This window comes from Amia ocellicauda, chromosome 15 (assembly GCF_036373705.1).
Source record: "Amia ocellicauda isolate fAmiCal2 chromosome 15, fAmiCal2.hap1, whole genome shotgun sequence".
Lineage (NCBI taxonomy): Eukaryota > Metazoa > Chordata > Actinopteri > Amiiformes > Amiidae > Amia > Amia ocellicauda.
In genome coordinates, this window is record NC_089864.1 from 29,502,153 (window position 1) to 29,525,349 (window position 23,197).

Consider the following 23,197-nt stretch of genomic DNA (forward strand, 5'->3'; position numbering starts at 1 on the left):
GAGTGTATATATATATATATATATATACATACACAGTACTGTGCAGAAGTTTTGGGTGTGAAATAAAAAATATATATATACACACACACACACACATAGCTGTATATTTATATTGCTGTTAATTGTAGTGATTGAACTAATTGTCAATTGCGACATCAACAATGCACTAATGAATTATAATGTTAATGGTTTGGTTTAAAGCGTATTTCCACAGTTTTGTTGAAGTGCTTTTTGTTTATTTAGCGAGAGTTCACAGTATATCAATTTACCGGTATCTTGTTTTCAATCCAGTGTTCACCATACATTGAATGTGTTTTGTTTGCATCTTTGGAAAGCAAATTATTAAAAAAAAATTATAATAAAAAAGCCTGGCCTATTAGCCTACTTCTACAGTTGAGCAATGTTTCCATGCTCTGCTCACCCTGCATGAGTCCGCGAAGTCTTTTTATTTATGGAATAAAAATATACAAATACAAATGCCGGTCTCCAATTGATGCCGGGGCTTCTTAAAGTTATTTGGAATAAACACCGGGAGGGTTTAATTGAAGTTTTACGGTATATTAAGTCTTTCATTGTTAAGGTCACAGAAGCAGCTGTGCTATCGATAACGTTTTTGGTTATCCTATGCCTGCGTGGTGCCATTTTGCTTATTATTATGCATTCATAAAAATATGTAATAATTAAATGGTATTTATTATCATTTTGCGATAGCAAATATTAGTTAGCAATATTTGTATTACGGCGCACACATTTAAAAAATAAAATCTTAGCTCCAGGTGTATTTTTTGTATTTGAAGTTTAGTCCTTGGAAGCAGACAGTGCACTGTCCCATGCTAGGCACATCTTGCTTTGCACTTTAATATTTGTTCCATTTTCTTTATTTGAACCTTTATCTGCCTGTACTTCCACAAGTTAAATCCATGCTAACACACAATGTTGCCACAATGTTGTAGAATGTTGTGTGTTAGCTGGGATGCTGACTAGCAGCTTCCATTATGCCTGCTTTTTGTAGAATGGCACCGAATCACCCGCTCTCAGGCAATTCACTTACACTTGTACACTTTCATGTAAATGATTTAGAGCTTTCAGATCTTCTTCAGAAGTGTATGAGGATTGAAGGGAAGAAAATCAAGGATGCACAGCTGGAGAAGGAGCCACAACGCCAAGAGCAATGATGTAAATACTTCCAACACGAGTTTGGGTTACTATAGGAGGAGATGAGTCAGTGGCATAAGCAGCAGTCTCCACATGAGATACCTTCCTTTTCTAAAGATTCATTATTAGTCAAGTCAGACTGGAAAGGGCCCAAAATGGTGCCATATAATGAGATTGAGGACACTGCTTTCCCTGTTTGAAAGAGTAGCAACAGTATTGGTGCATTCAGGAAAGGCTAGAACTGCATATATGGCATATTGACTTAAATTGCTCAATTGCTGATTCCTCACCATTCTCATAATCATTAATTTATCTCCCGTCTCCCCACCCATTCATACCTTAGCCTAAACTTTATAAATCACCGATCTGCCAGATTTGTTTTAACTGGGAGATGTGTCCTGTTCAAACAGGAAAATTTGCACACACAAACAAATGTTTAAACACACACAGTACAAATTATTATTGAAGGTATGTGTTCTTTATTTTTAGAATACTATTATATAAATATATATATATTTTACAAATCCAAGCAAGATGCTTACTTATTTTACAGATGTTATTTTACAATACAAAAAGTAGACTACAAGTTATCACTTTATTTGCTATTAGCCCTTTTGAACTCAGAGGCCTAGTAAATTTGGAAAATACATTCTTGTAAATGTTTAAAATGTATGACATATACATCACACTCAGTTCAGCTTAATTAACCCTATTGAACTTAGTTACAATTGATATTGGCTTCATCTTTTTCCTATAAGATCAAAGGTAATAATCAAAGTAAGATGTAAGTGCCCGTGTGTTTAGGAATTATGCCCTATGGATGCTGAACCTGGTCTCTCAAGTTCCTGTAACCTTTGTGACAACGCAAAGGTTACTTCTTTAGCAGCAGGCTGATTGTTGCTTTCGATTAAAAAAAAAAAAAATAAGAAAAAAAAAAAAAATCCTCCCTGATCTAGGAAGAGACACAAAAGCAGATACAAAGGTGTCTTTCAAACCCCAATGCACGTATTAATTGACAGAAATGCTAATTATAAAGGCCAGATACTGTGGAATTGTTAATTAAACCAGCTGTTTGGATTGAGATCCCAACTGTGTGAAGGTTAGAGATCTTCCTGTAGTGCAGTTAAAGGATGAAGAAACAGACCAGTCCTAGTGGGTGGGTTCTTTGAGTCTTTAATGGGGGAACTCTCATGGTGAAGGGATTTTGGATAAGAGGTCTTTAGTGGTAAGAGGGAGCTCCATGAGGCCCCTGGGATGAATAGAAACTATCAAAGACCCCACAGGATCCTTATCAGAAAGATCAATAAACTAAAAAAATAACAATAATAGTTTAGGGCCAATGTAAAGACTCACTAGTAAACTTAACTGCACACTTATGTAATTAAAGTAGGATCCCTACTTCAGATTCATTTATTTTAGGTGTCTACAATCAGACTGAATCTGGAAGAACAACTGCATTGTTAATGTATTAATTTGCCACTGGCATTTCGACTTGGATAATGTACTTGACGAGACTCAAATTAAACTTGGAAGACATAACATTAGTCACAAATACTGATCTGCTTTAATAGCATATTAGTTCTTGGCCCTGATATTCAAAAGTCAAAATAACAGAATGTTTAAAATTTAACAAATGGGTGCAGACACATGGCACTCGCCTCTATCCAGGACACTGCTTTCATTCATCCACCACCCCCATAAAACCCCTACATTATCTCCCCCATTTGCTCTGGTACTGGGGAATTTAATGTACATTTCTCAGCATGTTGCAGCAACACGGTTAAGAACCACTCAAGGTGATGGGACACATCGCCTGCTACTGTGTGTGTATCCAGGACATATATACAGACAGACACTATCAGCTGTTCAGATAATGCAGCACTACGTAGGTTTGTTCTGGCCAGGTCATCATGCAGCATGTGACAGAGATAATTCAACATGTCTCAGTTGAGAGGATTCCGGGACACAATTTGCTCATTGCTGAGCTTCTCATATGTGTGCCGAGGCTGGTACACTCTTTCAGCATATCTATGTTGGGGTTGCTGTTGCTGGGTGCACAGCTCAGCAATACTGTCCAAATGTTGACAAATGCTGCATGCTCTAACCACGTTTCCCATTTATTTATATATATTAATTTATTTATTTACTTCAATTCAGTCAAGAACAAACTGTTAAGATTTTGTTCTGGTGCCGCACACATACAACCATATATAAAAACAGAGAGTCCCACATATCCAATTGTTGACTGTTTGTTGGAATGGTGCTATGTGCGGAGTTAACGCCATCCTTTTATTACTTATTTTGTACCTTGCAAACCTGTTTTACGAATATATCCGGATCATGCATAATTTCAGCTACTCCCCCCATATTGCGCCATGCATACAATGAATTGGTGAACGGCACAGAATGGATTGCGCCACGTATAACAAGGTTTTGAATATGGCAAATAATGCCAGTTTTTGAGTGAATGCCATCTGCAATACTCCTCTGCATGGTGCACAAACCTTTTTAATATTGGGCCCCTTATGTTTTCACCCAGTGCACCTCATTGAATTCCTCTCATTTTGCCTTTTAAAATTACTGTTCACACTCTGCTGTTTTCTAACTTGTTTTGTTTAAAACCATTTGATGTAATCCTGTCATAGAAAGCTAATATACTGTATATTTATGTTATTCACTGTAATGTGTGCCAAATTTATTTTTCCAGTGATGTAACCCCTTGGTGATGTCAGTAAATTGCATGTTAGTGTTTGAAAAGTATATAAGTTGACTTGATTAAAGGCAAAATTACTTATAACATTTTCCATGGAATTAATTTTAAATTTTAAATCCTAAAACTAGAGACACTGTTGAGACATTTTGACGGTCATACTTTCAATTCAAACGAACTAGCAAAACACAAGTTAAAACTTGTTTAAAAAGTCATATACATAAAAAAAAGCTCTGCTTATTCATGAGCTTCAACAACAGTCTAATTTATTTTAATATACTCAACCAATTAAAGAAAACATTGTTCTTAGGGAAAGTAGAGGAGCTCTGGAATATATGGTGTTGCACAAAACAATCTAACCACAATGTACTGTTTAGACAATGTACTGATAGTGTTTATTTTTTTCACATTCATACGTTTATGATTATAATTAAAGTCCACTGCTTTAACTTTCAATATGTTACTTTGCATTGTGCAGATCAGTGACCTCAAGGCTGCCATCTTCTTTAATAGAGTAGCAGCAGCTGATGAAACACAATCAAACTGAGATCAGAGTTGGCTTCAATAAATCCACTTTAAAAAGTTGTGCTTTGTTGGGGAAATATTGAAATGTAGCAGTCCTGAATTTAAGCTTAAAAACTTGTCAGGATGTGAATTGTGAAAGTAAATATTGCTAGCATGTTACAGCTTTAGCAACACAAGGTATACAAACGTACACATGTAAACCACAGTGTAGTGAAAACTTAAAATATGGAAATAATCTAGAGGTCTCTGAATTACCTTGCAGATGAGTGAGAGGAGAAACTGGCTGAACTGGAGGGTCTTCATGTGTCAGATTATTCAAGCACAATGCACAAGAGATGTCATATATGCACAGCACATGAAAAAAAGAAAAAAAGAGAAAAAGAACACAGGAGGTTAACAGGGGCAGAGATCAATTATTTGCATTTGTTACCATTTCTTTCCCCCACCAAACATTGCATTATCATTTAGTTTACATAGCCCACCACTGTAACTCAGAGAAAGGATGTATCCTTTGAAATGCCTATTCGTCAAAATCATCCGCTATACAGACAAAATTTCACCATCAGCAATACCACACAAAAGTCTCTAAGTGAGATAGTCCATTAGCTGTAGAATTTATCTGAACAACAATACAAATCCTTGCCTTCTTAAATTTAAGTGAACAAAGCTTACTTTTGTTTATCTTTTTGAATTTGTGGATGGTTGGGCTTTAAAGATGTGTAATGTAAGTTACAAAAAAATGAATATTTTTGCTTCACTCAATATCTTGTAAATGACCAGGGCCTCATTCAGTCATAGTCCTCCTACCTATGAAAATAGCAATAAATCAGGAGAGTTGAATGACACGGCACAGGTCCATCTCAGCCCTGCCCCTTCCCCCATACACACACACACACACACATGGAAAAGCAACAAAAGCACAGTACAAAGCACAATATTTTATTATGTTGAACTGACACTGATTGTACAAATTGTAGCCTATTTTGTATGTATGAAGCTGGGATTTGTATTGACACATTCATTTTAAACAGCAACAGCACAAGAAAGAGTGTACATTTCTATTGCATTTTATGTCTATGGAAAGTAAACTTTAGTTTAATCATACTATAAAATGTATTTTAAGTTCCTACATTGTACTGTTGATTTTGTCAAAAACATTTTAAGGTGTTGTATATCCCTAGAACATATGGTGCACAACAATAACTTAATTGCCTTGTTTAATTATGGTACTGTAGAAAACATGGAATAAACTCATTTAAACTTCTTGCTTTTTAAACTTAGGTTCATTAACACATTGATTTACTCATTAATACTAATCATGATAATAATTATAACCTAATAATAAATAATGAAAAATATTGATATACACTACCGTTCAAAAGTTTGGGGTCACTTAGAAATGTCCCTTGTTTTCAAAAGAAAAGCACATTTTGTATACATTAAAATAACATCAAATTGATCAGAAATACAGTGTAGGCATTGTTAATGTTGTAAATTACTACTGTAGCTGGAAATGGCTGATTTGTAATGGAATATCTACATAGGCGTACAGAGGCCCATTATCAGCAACCATCAGTCCTGTGTTCCAATGGCACGTTGTGTTTGCTAATCCAAGTTTATCATTTTAAAAGGCAAATTGATCATTAGAAAACCCTTTTGCAATTATGTTAGCACAGATGAAAATGTTGTGCTGATTAAAAAAGCAATAAAACTGGTGTTCTTTCAAGACTAGTTGAGTATCTGGAGCATCAGCAATTGTGGGTTCAATTACAAGCTCAAAATGGCCAGAAACAAATAACTTTATTCTAAAACTCATCAGTCTATCCTTGTTCTGAGAAATTAAGGCTATTCCATGTGAGAAATTGCCAAGAAACTGAAGATCTCATACAATGCTGTGTACAACTCCCTTCATAGAACAGCGCAAACTGGCTCAAAGCAAAATAGAAAGAGGAGTGGGAGGCTCCGGTGCACAACTGAGCAAGAGGACAAATACATTCGAGTGTCTAGTTTGAGAAACAGACACCTCACAGGTCCTCAACTGGCAGCTTCATTAAATAGTACCCACAAAACACCAATCTCAATGTCAACAGTGAAGAGGCAACTCCAGGATGCTGGCCTTCTAGACAGAGTTGCAATGAAAAAGCCATATTTCAAACTGGACAATAAAAAGAAAAGATTAAGATGGGCAAAAGAACACAGACACTGGACAGAGGAAGATTGGAAAAAAGTGTTATGGACAAACAAATCAAAGTTTGAGATGTTCGGATCACAAAGAAGAACATTCGTGAGATGCAGACCAAATGAAAAGATGCTGGAGGAGTGCCTGACGCCATCTGTCAAGCATGGTGGAGGCAATGTGATGGTCTGGGGGTGCTTTGGTGGTGGTAAAGTGGGAGATTTGTACAGGGTAAAAGGGATCTTGAAGAAGGAAGGCTATCACTCCATTTTGCAATGCCATGCCATACCCTGTGGACAGCACTTGATTGGAGCCAATATCCTCCTACAACAGGACAATGACCCGAAGCACAGCTCCAAACTATGCAAGAACTATTTAGGGAAGAAGCAGTCAGCTGCAATTCTATCTATAATGGTGTATCCAGCACAATCACCAGATCTCAACCCTATTGAGTTGTTGTGGGAGCAGCTAGACCCAGTGGCGGCTGGCCAATAGAGAGAGCTAGGGCGCCACTCTTCCAAAGTCCGTTTGAGAGGAGAACTTTGGCGGAAAAACTAGAGCTGGGCCTAGATCAACCTGACCTCGCAATCAGACAGCAGGTTAGCGAAAAAGGGAAGCTGTACACGCAAGGCTTCTCTCGTAGTTGGTACACCAAAAAGGCCTGGCTATGTGGATGCGGTTATGCTAATGCGTTATTCTGCTTTCTGTGCTTGCTGTTTAAAACAACGGGGACAGATCCAGCATGGACAGCTATGGGAGTAAGAAATATGAAGCACGTGTCTGAGAAAGTAAGGAAACATGAGAACACCGGGGCACACATGGATAATTCTGTCAAGCTAGCCATATTGAGAAGAGTGAACATCGCTACGCAGCTCGACGACAGCCACAGTATTGCGATGAGGAAACACAATGAGGAGGTGGATAAAAACAGGTACATTTTATCAAAAAATATCTATTGTGTGAAGTTTTGCTGGGCTTTTGAGTTGGCCTTGCGTGAACATGACGAGACTGACGCCTCTGACAACCCTGGCGTTTTTAGGGGATTGGTGGATTTTGTTGCCTACCTAGACATTGTGCTTAAGACAGCTAACGTTTTTAAATGACGGTACAAAACGAGCTGCTGGACTGCATGCTGTCAGTCAGGGAATAAAATTAACACCCACCACCCGCCAAATGCGGGTAGATTTAGACAGTGGCCGGTCAATCTGTCAATTTTACCAGCCACTTTGGCAGGTAGCCAACAAGTATACGGGAACTCAACTTGTTTTAATTTCTCCTAGCGTATTGGTCGATATGTTTCAAAATACTAATTCATTTGTTGACGTTGTAATGTTGGTATCTTAGTTGATTTGCCCAACTGCAATATCATGTTTTTTGAATATGTATGGCATCGGGATATCCTTCAGTCCAGGAGGACATATTTCATGGAGAAGCAATGAAGCAATGAAGCAGAAGCAAGGTTCATGCAGGTTAATTACTTTTCATAGTTATAATTACTGACTTTTTAATGACCTGGATCAAAGTGTTTTCGAATTATAATAGTTGCATAGACAAAGTTCATATATTCACAATCTGTGAAATTCTACAGATCTGTGCATATCTGGAAATCTGTGCAACAACGTGCTCCATGGCTTACTTGCAGAGAAGCACATACGTGTGTAATATGTGCAGTGCAATTAAACTACCACCAATCTACAGCTGATATGTTAACCCACCTAAAAGCCAAACACCCTTCTGCGAAACTGGCAATGACAGAAAAAGAGGAGCAACAAACACATTTATAATACATACACAGCCAGCTGTTGCTATTTATTATGTATTCGCTGGAACTCGAACACACAGGTGTGTTTCTGAACGTGTTGAGTGTGTTTGGAAATGTGGAAAAGTAAATCGTTTAGTCAAGTCGATTATATAAATTTGCTAGACAGATAGGTCTTACACATTTTGTATTTCGCTGTTGTGACCCGAAAGGATGCTAATGTTAAGGCATTGTCGTTGCAGCTGACATTGCTAAACTGGCAATTGAATGAAAATGTATACAAATTGAAAAAGAAAAACATATTGGTCGGCCAGTTGCACATGTAATTGCAAAATATTCCTTTATAAACAAATAGTCACAACCTGTATAGTTAATTTGAAATTGTGACAATAAAAAGTTGTGATAATGTCGGGCAACAATAATAATATGCGTGTTGACAGGTCTGCTGTTATTATGCCATTTCCATACGGCTTCTAATGATGTATATTTACGTAGATATTTATTTAACAACGTTGTTGTGTTAGATAAGTATTCATCAATTAGGAAGATTAATTTATGTTGAAACGATTTGCGATAGAGACGTACATTTTTTGCTGCGTAGCGGAGATTCTGCTGAAGAGAAATGTGCGGTTTGCTTACATTGCATCTTTGCTGGCGTTTGCGCAACTGCAGAAGATAGGCATGGTATTGACCAATGGAAAGGACGTTACTCTCTGTCATCATCCCTAGAGATTATATTTTTTACCCAATCCAAAGGAGCTCTCTCAGCGCTTGAACAGTGGTCAGAATGCAGATGAGAGAGAGAAACAGACTTTTACATTGTAGCTTATAAACAATGACCTTTAATGACAACATTAATTTTAATGAGTTTTAAGGGCCTTAAGAAAATACTTTGAAATGTAATTACTTAATTAAATGTAAATCCTTAATGACCGTGCAGAAACCCAGAGAAGGGAGCAGCAATGAAGAGGAAGAGGAGTATGAAGAGCGACAATGTGTCACCATTTAACACCCCTTCTGTGTTAGTTTAGTGTGTTTATACAGATCCCCATTAGCTGCAATATTATTGCATATGTGATTGATTAATTTGAAAAAGATCCTCCCGCACACTATCTCTACTAGCAAGTGTTATAATTCAATAGAATGCAATGTTTTGGTCAAAGACCTTATAACATTTGCAAGTAGAAACTGTGTGCGGGAGCATGTTTTTTCAATCCAGATCCTTTTCCCTCATACACACCTGCGTAACAGTGTATACAGGAGTGCTATTTTGATTCATTAATTACCTAAATAAATGTCATGTTCACCACACATTTACACACCCTTATGTATTGCTGGTGGTGTTTGCCTGTGGCTCATAAAAATACCAAGTGGCTGGTAAGTTTTTTCCGTCTACCAGACACAGTGGCTAGCGGCCCAAAACGTTAATTTTATCCCAACAGATGCCAACAGTAACATCCAAGAGCGTTTTTTTGAGTTCATTACCATCCAGAACGCAACCGCCCACACCATTGCTACAGCGCTTCTGGACAGGCTAAGCACCATACTCCCAAATGGACACAAGGCCAAACTTATCGCCCAAGCTTATGATGGGGCTGCTGTAATGAGGAGAGGCACCGGCGGAGTGCAACGTCAGATAATGGATATCTACGAAAGTGTTCACTATGTCCACTGCTATGCGCATCAGCTGAACCTCATCATGCAGCAGGCAACATCACACATCCCCAGGATTGGCACTCTGTTTTCTGACCTTGTTGGATCTGCCTTCTTGTCCAGGTCACCCAAGTGAATCACTGCTTGACTATGTGGTTGCACATAGACTCCCCAGAGCCTGTACAACACGGTGGAACTTCCACACTGTGTACGAGCACAAGGATGACCTCCTAAAGTGTTTCCAGACCATCAGAGACTCTGGGAACTTTTATTTTTATATTATTTTATTTTATTTCTTGGCAGATGCCCTTATCCAGGGCGACTTACAACGTAAGTGCAAAACAAAGTGCAAAAATACAGTTAAGTAAAGGCATCAATCATTACAAATTCTAATTACATAAAACATAGCAATTCAAAATATAATGCATTTTACAACTTCCAATTTACACAGGCAAGTACAGTAAGTGAAGTCCTACATCCTGGATGGTAAAAGCTAAGTGCTGTCAAGATCTAGGGTCACAATCAAGGGCTACAGGAATGGGAGCAAGGAGGAAACGAATCAAAAGCACAAGAAGCATAATAAAATATTTCCTTCTCTTAAAGGGACAGTTCACCCAAAAACCAAACCAAACAACATTGGTGCCCATTGACTTCCATTATTATTTCTCAATGTTTTTTTTTTTGTCCATATAATGGAAGTCAATGGGCACCAATGTTGTTTGGTTACCAACATTCTTCAAAATATCTTCTTTTGTGTTCCACAGAAGAAAGAAAGTCATACAGGTTTAAAACAACATGAGGGTGAGTGAATGATGACTGAATTGACATTTTTGGGTGAACTGTCTCTTTAAGAGAAGGAAATATTTTATTATGCTTCTTGCGCTTTTGATTGTTTTCCTCCTTGCTCCCTTTCCTGTAGCCCTTAACTGTGACCCTAGATCTTGACAGCACTTAGCTTTTACCATCCAGGATGTAGGACTTCACTTACTGTACTTGCCTGTGTACATTTGAAGTTGTAATATGTATTATATTTTGAATTGCTATGTTTTATGTAATTTGAATTTGTAATGATTGATGCTTTACTTAACTGTATTTTTGCACTTTGTTTTGCACTTATGTTGTAAGTCGCCCTGGATAAGGGCGTCTGCCAAGAAATATAATAAAATAAAATTATAATAATAAAATGAAGAAGAATAAGTGAATGATTACAGAATTGTCAAACTATCCCTTTAACTGTTAAACTTTTTCTTTAACTTTCACTGTTTTGCATTAAATCATACTGGGATGGTTGCTGAAATTGTTGTATGTGGCACAGCCCTACCTAGAAAACTTTCCACCAGCCGCCACTGGCTAGACCGTATGGTACATAAGAAGTGCCCATCAAGCCAATCCAACATGTGGGAGGTGCTTCAGGAAGCATGGGGTGAAATCTTTTCAGATTACCTCACCAAATTGACAACTAGAATGCCAAAGGTCTGCAAGGCTGTAATTGCTGCAAATGGAGGATTCTTTGACGAAAGCAAAGTTTGAAGGACACATTTATTATTTCAACTTGTCAATGACTATATTTCCTATTAATTTTGTTATATTTCCTATTCAAATCATTTCATGTATGTTTTCATGGAAAACAAGGACATTTCTAAGTGACCCCAAACGTTTTAACAGTAGTGTATATTAAATATTTTATTGTTAATTTTATAATTTTCTACCAATAAACATTCTATCTATGTTCTCTATAAAATGTAGATTGGTGTCCCCTCAGCTTTAATGTACAACAATAGCTGTAGTGCAACTATTAACAGACCACATATGAGTTCCTATCAGAGTTCTATATCAATAATTTGCTATACTAATTAAGACAAAATAAACCATTTTAAACATTGATTAACCTTTAAGGAGAGGGTCAACATACTATACTATACTATACTAATTAAGACAAAATAAACCATTTTAAACATTGATTAACCTTTAAGGAGAGGGTCAACAAAAGTCAAGATCAAAGTGCTTGGACTATTTTAAGAGTAAACATATGAATATGATGGTCTTTAAAAATCAAGTCAGATTTCAGCTTTGAGCCTTGTTTCTATGAGAAAGTAGGAATTTTTACTCCTGGTACAAAGACAACTGGGCAGGACTGTTGGATATTGCTGGTTAAAAATGTGGCTGCTACAGCCATAGAATCAACCCCTATGGCTTACCAGGTATATCTGAACCTGCAGTATTATCATTGTGAGCTGCATTAGTTCAGCCTTAGCTTTGCAGATGGATTGAAAGCATATCAGGGATAAAAATGGTGGTTTGATAAAAACTTGGAAAAGAAGTTGGTGCTAATTTGCATAATTTATAGATGACATCACAGTAGTTACTAGTGTATAGATTTTAATGAATAGCCTACTTTCTTTTTTTACAGGTAATCTATATAAACAAGATCCCCTTGTAATTTAAAATAAGTTCTCAAACAGTACAGTCTATAAAACACACATTTTATATTGATTTTACTTGCATGAAACATGTTAACCTTCCAAGGCACCATAATAAACTGTATGCGCAGTGACGTATGCATGTTAACTTTAATTTGTATTTTATTCAATACAGAAAAAGTGTCAGAAATAGCGAATTGGTGTGAACCCCTTGAAAAGCCTATACCCCAGTGTTCAGTAACATTAAAAAAGACACAGTTAAAAGTAGTAAATTCTAAAGACACCGGAACACAGTAACCTTGACATTTGGGTTGACATAAGCCTGGTAAATACAATCTCCCGACTTTAAAAAAACATCCACATCAGATTCCAGGTTGTAAATCCTTAAGTACCATGAACGTTCTTATAATGTTTTTCAACTGCTTTTTTCACCAGGGCTAATGACAGTATGGTTAAGTGTCATTAGCTATAACTCATCCGCTACAATACCACTAACTTTATGACATTAAAACCACACATTTTGATAAGTTATCGATACCTTCTGTATTTCAGTGTATCTGAATGTTGTATGTCTGTTGTAACTGTGAAAAATCTGAAGATAATTATTACGAGCACAAAACTAAGTATGCGGAAAACCTACATCTTGGTGTCTGAACGTGTTCAGCTGAGGTCATTGCCTGAACTCTCGGAAGTTGTTGCTCTGACCAAGTAAGTGGATTCTACCGTAATTCCCACATGACATGAACACACTGACTAGTTTTTACGCCTCCCTTCACCTTTTCTCCCCTCTCCCTATGGTCCTCCCCACCGCATCACCTTTACCCCATTAACCCTTTATTGGGTGCAGTGGCAGCCACACATAAATAATAATTTATAAAATCCATAAAACAAGATTTCCACACCAAAAAACAACAACTCAAAAGGTCTGTCCTGATTCCACTAGTAATACAAGTTTTTAGTTTTAAGACAATTTAAGTTAAAAATATATTTAATAATTATTTGACAATAGTCATAGTTATCATATATAATAGATACAACTCCCAGTCCCCAGAGAGCATAACACAATTGGTTTCAGTCATAAGAATTAACTTATAGATGTTCTGTTACGTTATTTATGCATTTCCAAAACAAGCAGTATAACCCTAAAGGTAAAAGTTGTTTTTAGGGGGAAATACTGACCTAATCTGAAAATAGTGGACAAATGCAAGGTAATACATGCAGGTAACAAAAATATCCACTATAATTACACTATGGGAGGAATAGAACTAGATGAAGTAACGCATGAGAAAGATCTAGGAGTCTGCATGGACTCCTCACTTTCTCCATCCAAACAATGTGGGGAAGCAATAAAAAAAGGCAAACAGAATGTTAGGGTATATTGTCAAACGTGTAGAATTTAGAACAAGGGAAGTAATGTTAAGGCTGTACAATGCACTAATTAGACCTCATCTGGAATACTGTGTACAGTTCTGGGCTTCACACTTCAAGAAGGATATCACTGCTCTAGGGGCAGTTCAGAGGAGAGCAACCAGACTTATTCCAGGTCTGAAGGGAGTGTCCTACTCGGAGAGACTGAGGGAACTGAACCTTTTCACCCTGGAACAGAGGAGACTACATGGGGACTTGATTCAAGTCTTCAAAATCATGAAAGGCATCGACTGCATCAAACCAGAGGAGCTTTTCCAGATCAGCAGGGACACACAGACCCAGGGACACAAATGGAAATTGGGCTTCAAGGCATTCAAGACAGAAAACAGGAGACACTTCTTCACACAGAGAGTAGTCACAATCTGGAACAAACTCCCCAGCAATGTGGTTGAAGCTGAAAATTTGGGAACATTTACAAATAGACTGGATGGTATCTTTGGATCACTTCGTTATTAATGGACACCAAACAAGCACGATGGGTCGAATGGCCTCCTCTCGTTTGTAATCTTTCTTATGTTCTAATTCAACCAGAAAATTTAAAGTATCGCAAATTTACACAGAGAGTGAACAACTATAAACGCTGGATTTGAAAAGTACAGAAAAAATTGTTTCCAGCAATACAACATTTCTTGGGGACAACAGACTGGTTTAATATTATTCTTAATGATTTCACACAAACCAGAAAAAAATGCAACAATATGTCTGTGATACTATATATTCACAGTTTTATAAATGAATTGTGGTTTATCTGGTAGCATTTCATAGTGTGACTGATTTTACTAATTGCATTATTACTGTACAAAGTTAGAGGTGTGCTATTTGATTTTATTGACTTGATTCCCCAGCTCCCCCTACCTTGGGCTTCCAGTGGGGAGACCTGAGGTCAACCTACCCCCACCCCCTCCCCATCTCATAGGAGGGGGACCTTCCCAGGCAGTAGCCTGCCTAGCTCACAAACTAGAATCAGGGCACCCACTCCGACAAGGTTAATTGACCCATAGTCCCACACGGTGACATGATATTATTGGCGTGACGTGCAAATGAGCCATAAAAAAACGATCTTGCAAATGTCACCATTGCAAATTTGTTTGTGCGGGTGCCCCGTGCCGCCCCTGGCAAGATGCCGCCCTGGGCGCCTGCCCATGTTGCCTATACCTAAATCCGCCGCTGTATATTATTTGTATATTTTCTTCCGAGACCACTGCCTGAAGTGAAAGTAATGATAGTATTATTTAACCGCACCCCCTGCTTGTTCAAACGTGTTTCAGTAAACACATATACACTTTGTGATCTCGACCTTAGATCTAACGGTTGGGCATAACTGTGTGAGTGTTTGCATTAATGTATACAAATATTGCAAAGACTCTTGACTTAATTTCATTTTTACATGAAAAATAACTTTTGTCCCCATATTGGTATATTGATTTCTCCCAATGTTTCTTTTACATCAGAATGCATTTTTGCTAGCCATTACATCATTCAGAAGATTATGAAGGACCCCCAGGCTTTGCAGACATTTTAGTAAGTCTCTCCTAAAATGTTGATAATTTGACCATTTCGATCACTGGTGCACTAGGGTACAAAATTCTGTGTCATACTGGACAACACTTAAAAAGCATTTATAATATTGTTTTAAAACTATATATATATATATATATATATATATATATATATATATATATATATATATATATATATATATATATATATATTTAATGTGAAAGATAACATTGAATAGTTGTAGGTCAAAGTAATACATTTATATAAATGGTTAAGTAAGTGCCTGATTCATAAGTAAAAACTTGTATTTTGTCATACCAGAAAACAATTTTGTCCTACCAGAAAACGATCACTTTCTGTTATCCAACAATGTCACTCGTTATCTGGAGTGACTTGCTTATACTTTTATTGTTTTTAGGAGTATTTTTAAGCAGTAGGCATCATATTTAACAACACAACAACATATTTATAACATTATGTCTGTAGTTTTAAGGGACATTTAGTCTGTGTGGATGTCCTTAAATAACAGATGAGATGAGTTTTGTTTTAATTTATGTTTATGCCATGAAGCCAAATTTAAGAGAATATATAAATCTAAGTTCACAAATATCATAATTCCAATATATTTAAAATGTTATGATATCAAAACATTCAATATACTTTTGAATCTATTGAAATGTTAATTAATTGAAGTGACTTCATGTCATAAATGAGTTACAACATGGCATATGTTTATATGTTTCCTGTATAACCTAAAAAATAATGAATGTGCTGAAAATGATTAAGTTAATGTTTCTAAATCTTAAAATGTTTTACTGCTATGGTTTTATCAAATAGCTTATGCCATCAGTGGAAATGTATTACATCAAAGTGACTGCTCACTTCTGATTATTTACTGTTAATTAAAAAAAAGTAACAATATCAATCAGGTAGGACAACAAAGATTTTTCTTGTTAAAATCATAACATAAAAGTCATATAATAATCATATTGTAAATCATATATTTTTAACTAGAAAGCATTTTCAGACATTTCCCATCATTTTTCACTATTCAGCATTATGTTTTGGGTGACTAACTTAAAGAAAAGCCCAAATTTGTGAGATTAATTGTGATTGTTGAGATCAAACTATGAATACTTATAACCCACTTTATACTGACAAAAAACTAAAGTAAAATAATTTGCAAATCTACCATTGTTATCCAGTATGACATTTTTTTATACTAGAAATCATATGCTTTATAATAAAAACGTATAAATGATTATTTTCAGAAATAAAACTTTTTGAAATATATGCATAACATTCTAATGAAGGCAGAAAGAGCTTTAATTTGTATTTTAAACTTTTTTTTTTACCATTTTAAAATCTTTATTCGTTATTGACCTAGATATTTTTAATTCATTTCAAGATATCTTCAAATCATTCCAGATATCTTCAAATATTTCAAGATATCTCTAAATCATTTAAAGACAGCTGCAAATCAATTCAAGATATCTGCAAATAATTTAAAGCTCTCATTTAAAAGTAGATTTATAGATATCTCCAAATGATTTCCAGATATCTTGAAATCATTCAGATATCTGCAAATGACTTCCTGTTTATTTAGAGATATCTCTAAATCATTTTGAGATATCTTCAAATCACTCCCTTTTTGTAGCCCAAGATTATCACTTCCTGATAACTTGTTAATTCATTTCTATGTAACTGAATGAGGAAACAGGACGTGATTTGAAGATATCTTGAAATGATTGAGATATCTCTAAATGAATAAGAAGTAATTTGCAGATATCTCTAAATCATTTGCAGATATCTCTAAATGAACGGGAAGTCATTTGAAGATATATCTAAATCATTTGCAGATATCTCTAAATGAACAGGATGTTATTTGAAGATATCTCTAAATGATTTGCAGATATTTTTAAATGATTTAGAGATATCTGCAAATCATTTACAGATAACTTTAAATGATTTAGAGATATCTTTAAATATTTGAAGATATCTTTAAATGCATTTAGAAATATCTCTAAATGATAATTTGGCTTGCCATAAACAAGTGTTGTGAACAAAAATGAAAGTGCAAAACAAAATTGCTACCCACACAGCAATTCAAGCTCTGACAAAAATCTCACGACAGAAATCCGTATTTAAGTCCATGATTTGACACCCATGTATCTGCTCTCACATTTACTGGAAGTCACCAATTAATGTTTTATTACTGTTCTCAGTGTGGGTGACAATGTAGAAAAAGACACTGGTAAGTCTAGAGTAAGGCTGTTCAAGTTACTATGGAGTCCATAGTCAACAAAATGTATCATTTAGTTTTTTTTCTTTATTTTTTTAAATTAGGCTACTAACCAAATATTTTCAATCACTCAGCAGTGTAACATGACAAAGAAATGATCAGTCTATAATTTTAATAGTAGGTGTATTTTAACAGTGAGAGACAGAATAACAAAAAATAAATTGATTTGCATGTTAATGAGTGAAATAAGTATTTGACCCCTTCGACTTAGTACTTGGTGGCAAAACCCTTGTTGGCAATCACAGAGGTCAGACGTTTCTTGTAGTTGTAGATAGGTGTCCCTCACTGTAGATAGGTGTCAGCTGGTGGCAGATAGCTAAAAGGTGCATAAGCTGCTGTTCAGAAACTGATGTGCTGTTTCTTGTTAACAAAAAAGCAAAGCAGCTGACTTGGGGAACCAAGAAACTGTTTTAGGGCACCAACAACTTTATATCTTTTGAAAATACAGTGCTTACAGTGCACAAAGGGGATGATTTGTTTGTGTATTTAACTAAAGCGTTATGAAAATCAGTGCATATTTGGATGTCCTATTACTATAATGTTAATGTTTTTTATTTCTTACATTTAGTTTGGCTGAATTCGATTCATGATCCACTGTAACTCGAAATTAATGAATACATTTTCCTTTGCCTTATGTTTGCTAGAAGTTAACGTTCCCTGAACCGTTTTATTGAAACACAATTCAAATTAAGAGAAGCTGTGTAAATGCCTTATTCATCGCCTTTAAAGGGGTCATGAACTGCCTTTTTTTATTATTAATTATTTAATATTACATGTTTTATATTTCATTGGTTGTTGCATATCAAGTTTAGATACTAGGCGTTAATACAGTTATATCTGACAAAGGCTAATTTGTGCTGATTCATGTAAACGAAGTATAAATGAATGTACCATCGTTTCTCAAGCTGTCATTTTTATATTCATTGTCCATCAAAGGACCAAGTTCTTACTGATGCAGTCTGGAACTTCATTAAAAATAAAGTTCATCCAGTCTTTCCTAATGTTGGGATCAGAAGGAAGGGAATGGAAAGACTGTTTTTCCACAACTTGGCAATGCACAGCGTCTTGTTGTCTTCGGAGCCATCTTTATCGTTTGGTTTCTGCATAGACCTGCGTTTGCCTCTCTCGTTATTTACCTACTATATGCGTTAATCGGTGGTCGGGGCTAAACAGGCAGTAATGTAGAAGCAGGCGTTGTTCTTCTTCTGCGGAGGCGGGGTTTAGCCACACTATTACGTAATAAAGTGGCACATTCCACATCCTGTCGTTTTTGCAGATTGGCTTCAATATAAGATGTTTTTAGACTAACCTGAAAGTTTTGAGTTCTGAAACTTACAGGATGTATTTATAGTACAATGACCTCTTATATGTCAAAAGATCAAGGGAATTTTGATTTCTCAGTTCATGACCCCTTTAAATTGTTCATTGTTATTTAACTTCAGGAAGAAATTATATATACACATTTTAAAAAAGGGAAAAAAATAAAAACATATATTACAGCCCCACTTCAGGATTTCAACCCTCAATACCCAGCTTGCAGCGCTGTTCTATAACCACTGTGCCAACAGAGATTAGTATTACAGAATGAAACCTATTTTACCTACAGCGCCACAACCAACTGTCTTGATTAATTCCAGTGGTGGAGTCATGTACAACTAGTCACAAATACATTTATAAATTAGGAAATAATAAGAAATAAGTGTGTATATATATATACAGTGAGGGAAAAAAGTATTTGATCCCGTGCTGATTTTAATGGTAGGTGTATTTTAACAGTGAGAGACAGAATAACAACAAAAAAATCCAGAAAAACGCATTTCAAAAAAGTTATAAATTGATTTGCATGTTAATGAGTGAAATAAGTATTTGATCCCCTATCAATCAGCAAGATTTCTGGCTCCCAGGTGTCTTTTATACAGGTAACGAGCTGAGATTAGGAGCACTCTCTTAAAGGGAGTGCTCCTAATCTCAGCTCGTTACCTGTATAAAAGACACTTGTCCACAGAAGCAATCAATCAATCACATTCCAAACTCTCCACCATGGCCAAGACCAAAGAGCTGTCCAAGGATGTCAGGGACAAGATTGTAGACCTACACAAGGCTGGAATGGGCTACAAGACCATCGCCAAGCACCTTGGTGAGAAGGTGACAACAGTTGGTGCGATTATTCACAAATGGAAGAAACACAAAATAACTGTCAGTCTCCCTCGGTCTGGGGCTCCATGCAAGATCTCACCTCGTGGAGTTTCAATGATCATGAGAACGGTGAGGAATCAGCCCAGAACTACACGGGAGGATCTTGTTAATGATCTCAAGGCAGCTGGGAACATAGTCACCAAGAAAACAATTGGTAACACACTACGCCGTGAAGGACTGAAATCCTGCAGCGCCTGCAACTCCCCTGCCGTGTTTGGAGGAGGAGGAATGACCCCAAGAACACCATCCCCACCGTCAAACATGGAGGTGGAAACATTATGCTTTGGGGGTGTTTTTCTGCTAAGGGGACAGGACAACTGCACCGCATCAAAGGGACGATGGACGGGGCCATGTACCGTCAAATCTTGGGTGAGAACCTCCTTCCCTCAGCCAGGGCATTGAAAATGGGTCGTGGATGGGTATTCCAGCATGACAAAATCCCTCCTGAGATGTGTGCAAACCTGGTGACCAACTACAAGAAACGTCTAACCTCTGTGATTGCCAATAAGAGTTTTGCCACCAAGTACTAAGTCGAAGGGGTCAAATACTTATTTCCCTCATTAACATGCAAATCAATTTATAACTTTTTTGAAATGCATTTTTCTGGATTTTTTTGTTGTTATTCTGTCTCTCACTGTTAAAATACACCTACCATTAAAATTATAGACTGATCATTTCTTTGTCAGTGGGCAAACGTACAAAATCAGCAGGGGATCAAATACTTTTTTCCCCTCACTTTATATATATATACAGTTATCATACAGTTATTGCTGATGTATTTGAACATCATATAACCTTTCCTTTCCTTATAAGCTCCATACACACACACACATACAAACACACGCACACGTGTAAACATGAAACACTGATTAAAAGTGTTGTGGGCAGAATGCTTGACATTTTAATGTACTGCGCCTTCATTTATTGGTATTTTATTTTAACCTGCCAGGTGTCAGCCAACAACTGAATATTATCCAAGTCCCTTTGAAGTCCCTAACCTGTGCTGCCAAGATTGTATCTGCTGAGCCCCCTATTTTAGTATCATCTGCAAAGTTTGCTAACTATCCCAGAGTCCATATCATTAATATAGATAATATATATAATATACAAATAAAATTGCAATACCAACTAACCTAGAACACAAAGAAATTTTGATATAACTTAATTGTTAGTTTATTGTGGGGAACATCACAGGTCAGGAAGGAAACCATATCTGGGACAGACTAAAACGAATGACAAAACAGAATGCCCACTGATTATAACAGGGAGTGGAATGCCCATAGACTGCAATGGGGAAAACAGAAGGATGGCCTATATCTCCAAATCCTAGACTGGGATTCTAAAATCCTGAATACACTTTCTTTAAAATAACCTCATATAAAACATAAAAGTGGAATGACATGGAATGACAGCTGTTTTCTATGGAATGACAGGCCTGGAATATTGAAACTGCATTGAAAACATAGCACAAATAGGTTTGGCTGCGTATATATATATATATATATATATATATATATATATATATATATATATATATTTGTTCTGTCATCTACATTTATGTACACTGCAAGTTCAACCTTATCTGAAAAAAGTTGAAACGCCATATAGGTATTTAATTGAAATATTTAGTGACAGAAGAACGGATAAGTGGAAGAGATATTTACTGTCTGCTGTCGTTTTGTTTTTTTCTGATACTTGAATTAATATTGGTTTGGCAAAGACAAATAAATAAATCACAACCCCATCTTTAAATTTGATGGTTGAAATGAAACGCTCGTTTCGATCGATCTTCGATTTCGATTGAAAAATGTACACCCCTACTGACTAATACTAGTGGCTAGATAACTTACTGCTCCTGGACTGGATGACTGACTTCAAATATTTAATTGACTGACCAATCATAACCATCACGACACACAATTTGATTGGCCTGTTGAGTGTTGTGGGCAGAATGCTTGACATTTTAATGTACTGCGCCTTCATTTATTGGTATTTTACTCTGTAATCAATGCCATTTTAAAAGTAGCAAAGTACAATACTTAAAACATACTTAAGTAAAAGTAAAATTACCAAATTTGAAAAATAAAAAAGTATAAGTACACGAAAAAGCTACTCAATTACAGGAACAAAAAGTTGTACTTTCCACCCCTGCCTGAGACTCACAGCACCGTGACTTGTTCAGGTGTTTTACATGAGTGCAGTATCTTAGTGTGGCAGTTTCTCTCTACAGTTAGTGCGCTTTATCAATCTTACATCTCATCATACAGTTATTGCTGATGTATTTGAACATCATATAACCTTTCCTTTCCTTATAAGCTCCATACACACACACACATACAAACACACGCACACGTGTAAACATGAAACACTGATTAAAACAAATTTTACCTTGTTTTTTGTTTCAGCTCGGCGTCTGCCACCATGATCTGATCTGGGAGTGTTTATGTTTACAAAATGCATATCGTGTTTACTCTATATGGGTCAACTGCAATGAACTGAAAGCAGCGTACAGGACCATCAGTTAGTGTGCTACTTTCAGTTTGGTGTAGTTGACCCATAAGGACTAAACACGATTTACATTTTGTGGGAAAACCGAACCACATCCCTAATAGGTCTAATGAAAAATAAAAAAATAAAACAATTGCATTTTGTAATGTCCAGCAGTATTAAATAGGCTTGTGCTAAAGATGGAAGGAAAATATAAACGCAAGCGGAAAATATGACGATGAAAACAGGACTCTCACTAGAGTGGAGGACAACAGATTTTTTTAATTGAGATCATTGGGAAACCACTGTGTCTCCTATGCCAGACTTCATTGGCGCAGATCAAGTCTATCTCCCGCATCATTTCACCACACACCATGCCAAGATTGATCGTGAATTTGCAAGAGGTGCTGAACTCCGCACACACAAACTCAAACACTGAAAAGCCAAATAAATGCACAGACTCAAGTGTTCAGTAAATGTACCAAACACTGTCAAACACGCCTCCTATGAAGTCCCTTGGAACATAGCTTGTGGTTAAAAAGCACACTGCAAAGGCTAGTTTGGTTAAATAAATGCCTCACAGATTTTATTTCCATCATGGTTCCAGTAGACGATAATCTGAAAAGAACGATTTTGGTTCTTCAACTCTCCTACCACACGGCTGAAAACAGAATTTCTGACATAAAGAATGCCACTGAATCACAGTTGTATTCCAAGCTTCACTGAGTACCACACTTTAGTTTTCTTGGATTTCTTTGCAAATAGTCTTGTTTTGTTCAGAACAACCTAACGATTAATGCATTATATATTATTTGATGTTCTATCAAACACAGAGAAGTTCAGAACCAATTATGTAAAATCGTTGTGTATTAGTACACTGTAAATA

At 36.3% G+C, this 23,197-nt stretch overlaps 1 protein-coding gene across 3 annotated transcripts in view; it reads right to left on the reverse strand.

The window, feature by feature from the left end:
- tulp3 (TUB like protein 3) overlaps window positions 1–23,197 on the reverse strand; it is a 153,697-nt gene that overhangs the window by 100,905 nt on the left and 29,595 nt on the right. For all 3 annotated transcript variants that reach the window (XM_066724630.1, XM_066724629.1, XM_066724631.1), the window contains exon 2: window positions 4,646–4,687. In XM_066724630.1, the coding sequence (XP_066580727.1) occupies window positions 4,646–4,687 (42 nt within the window). The remainder of the gene's footprint in view (window positions 1–4,645; window positions 4,688–23,197) is intronic.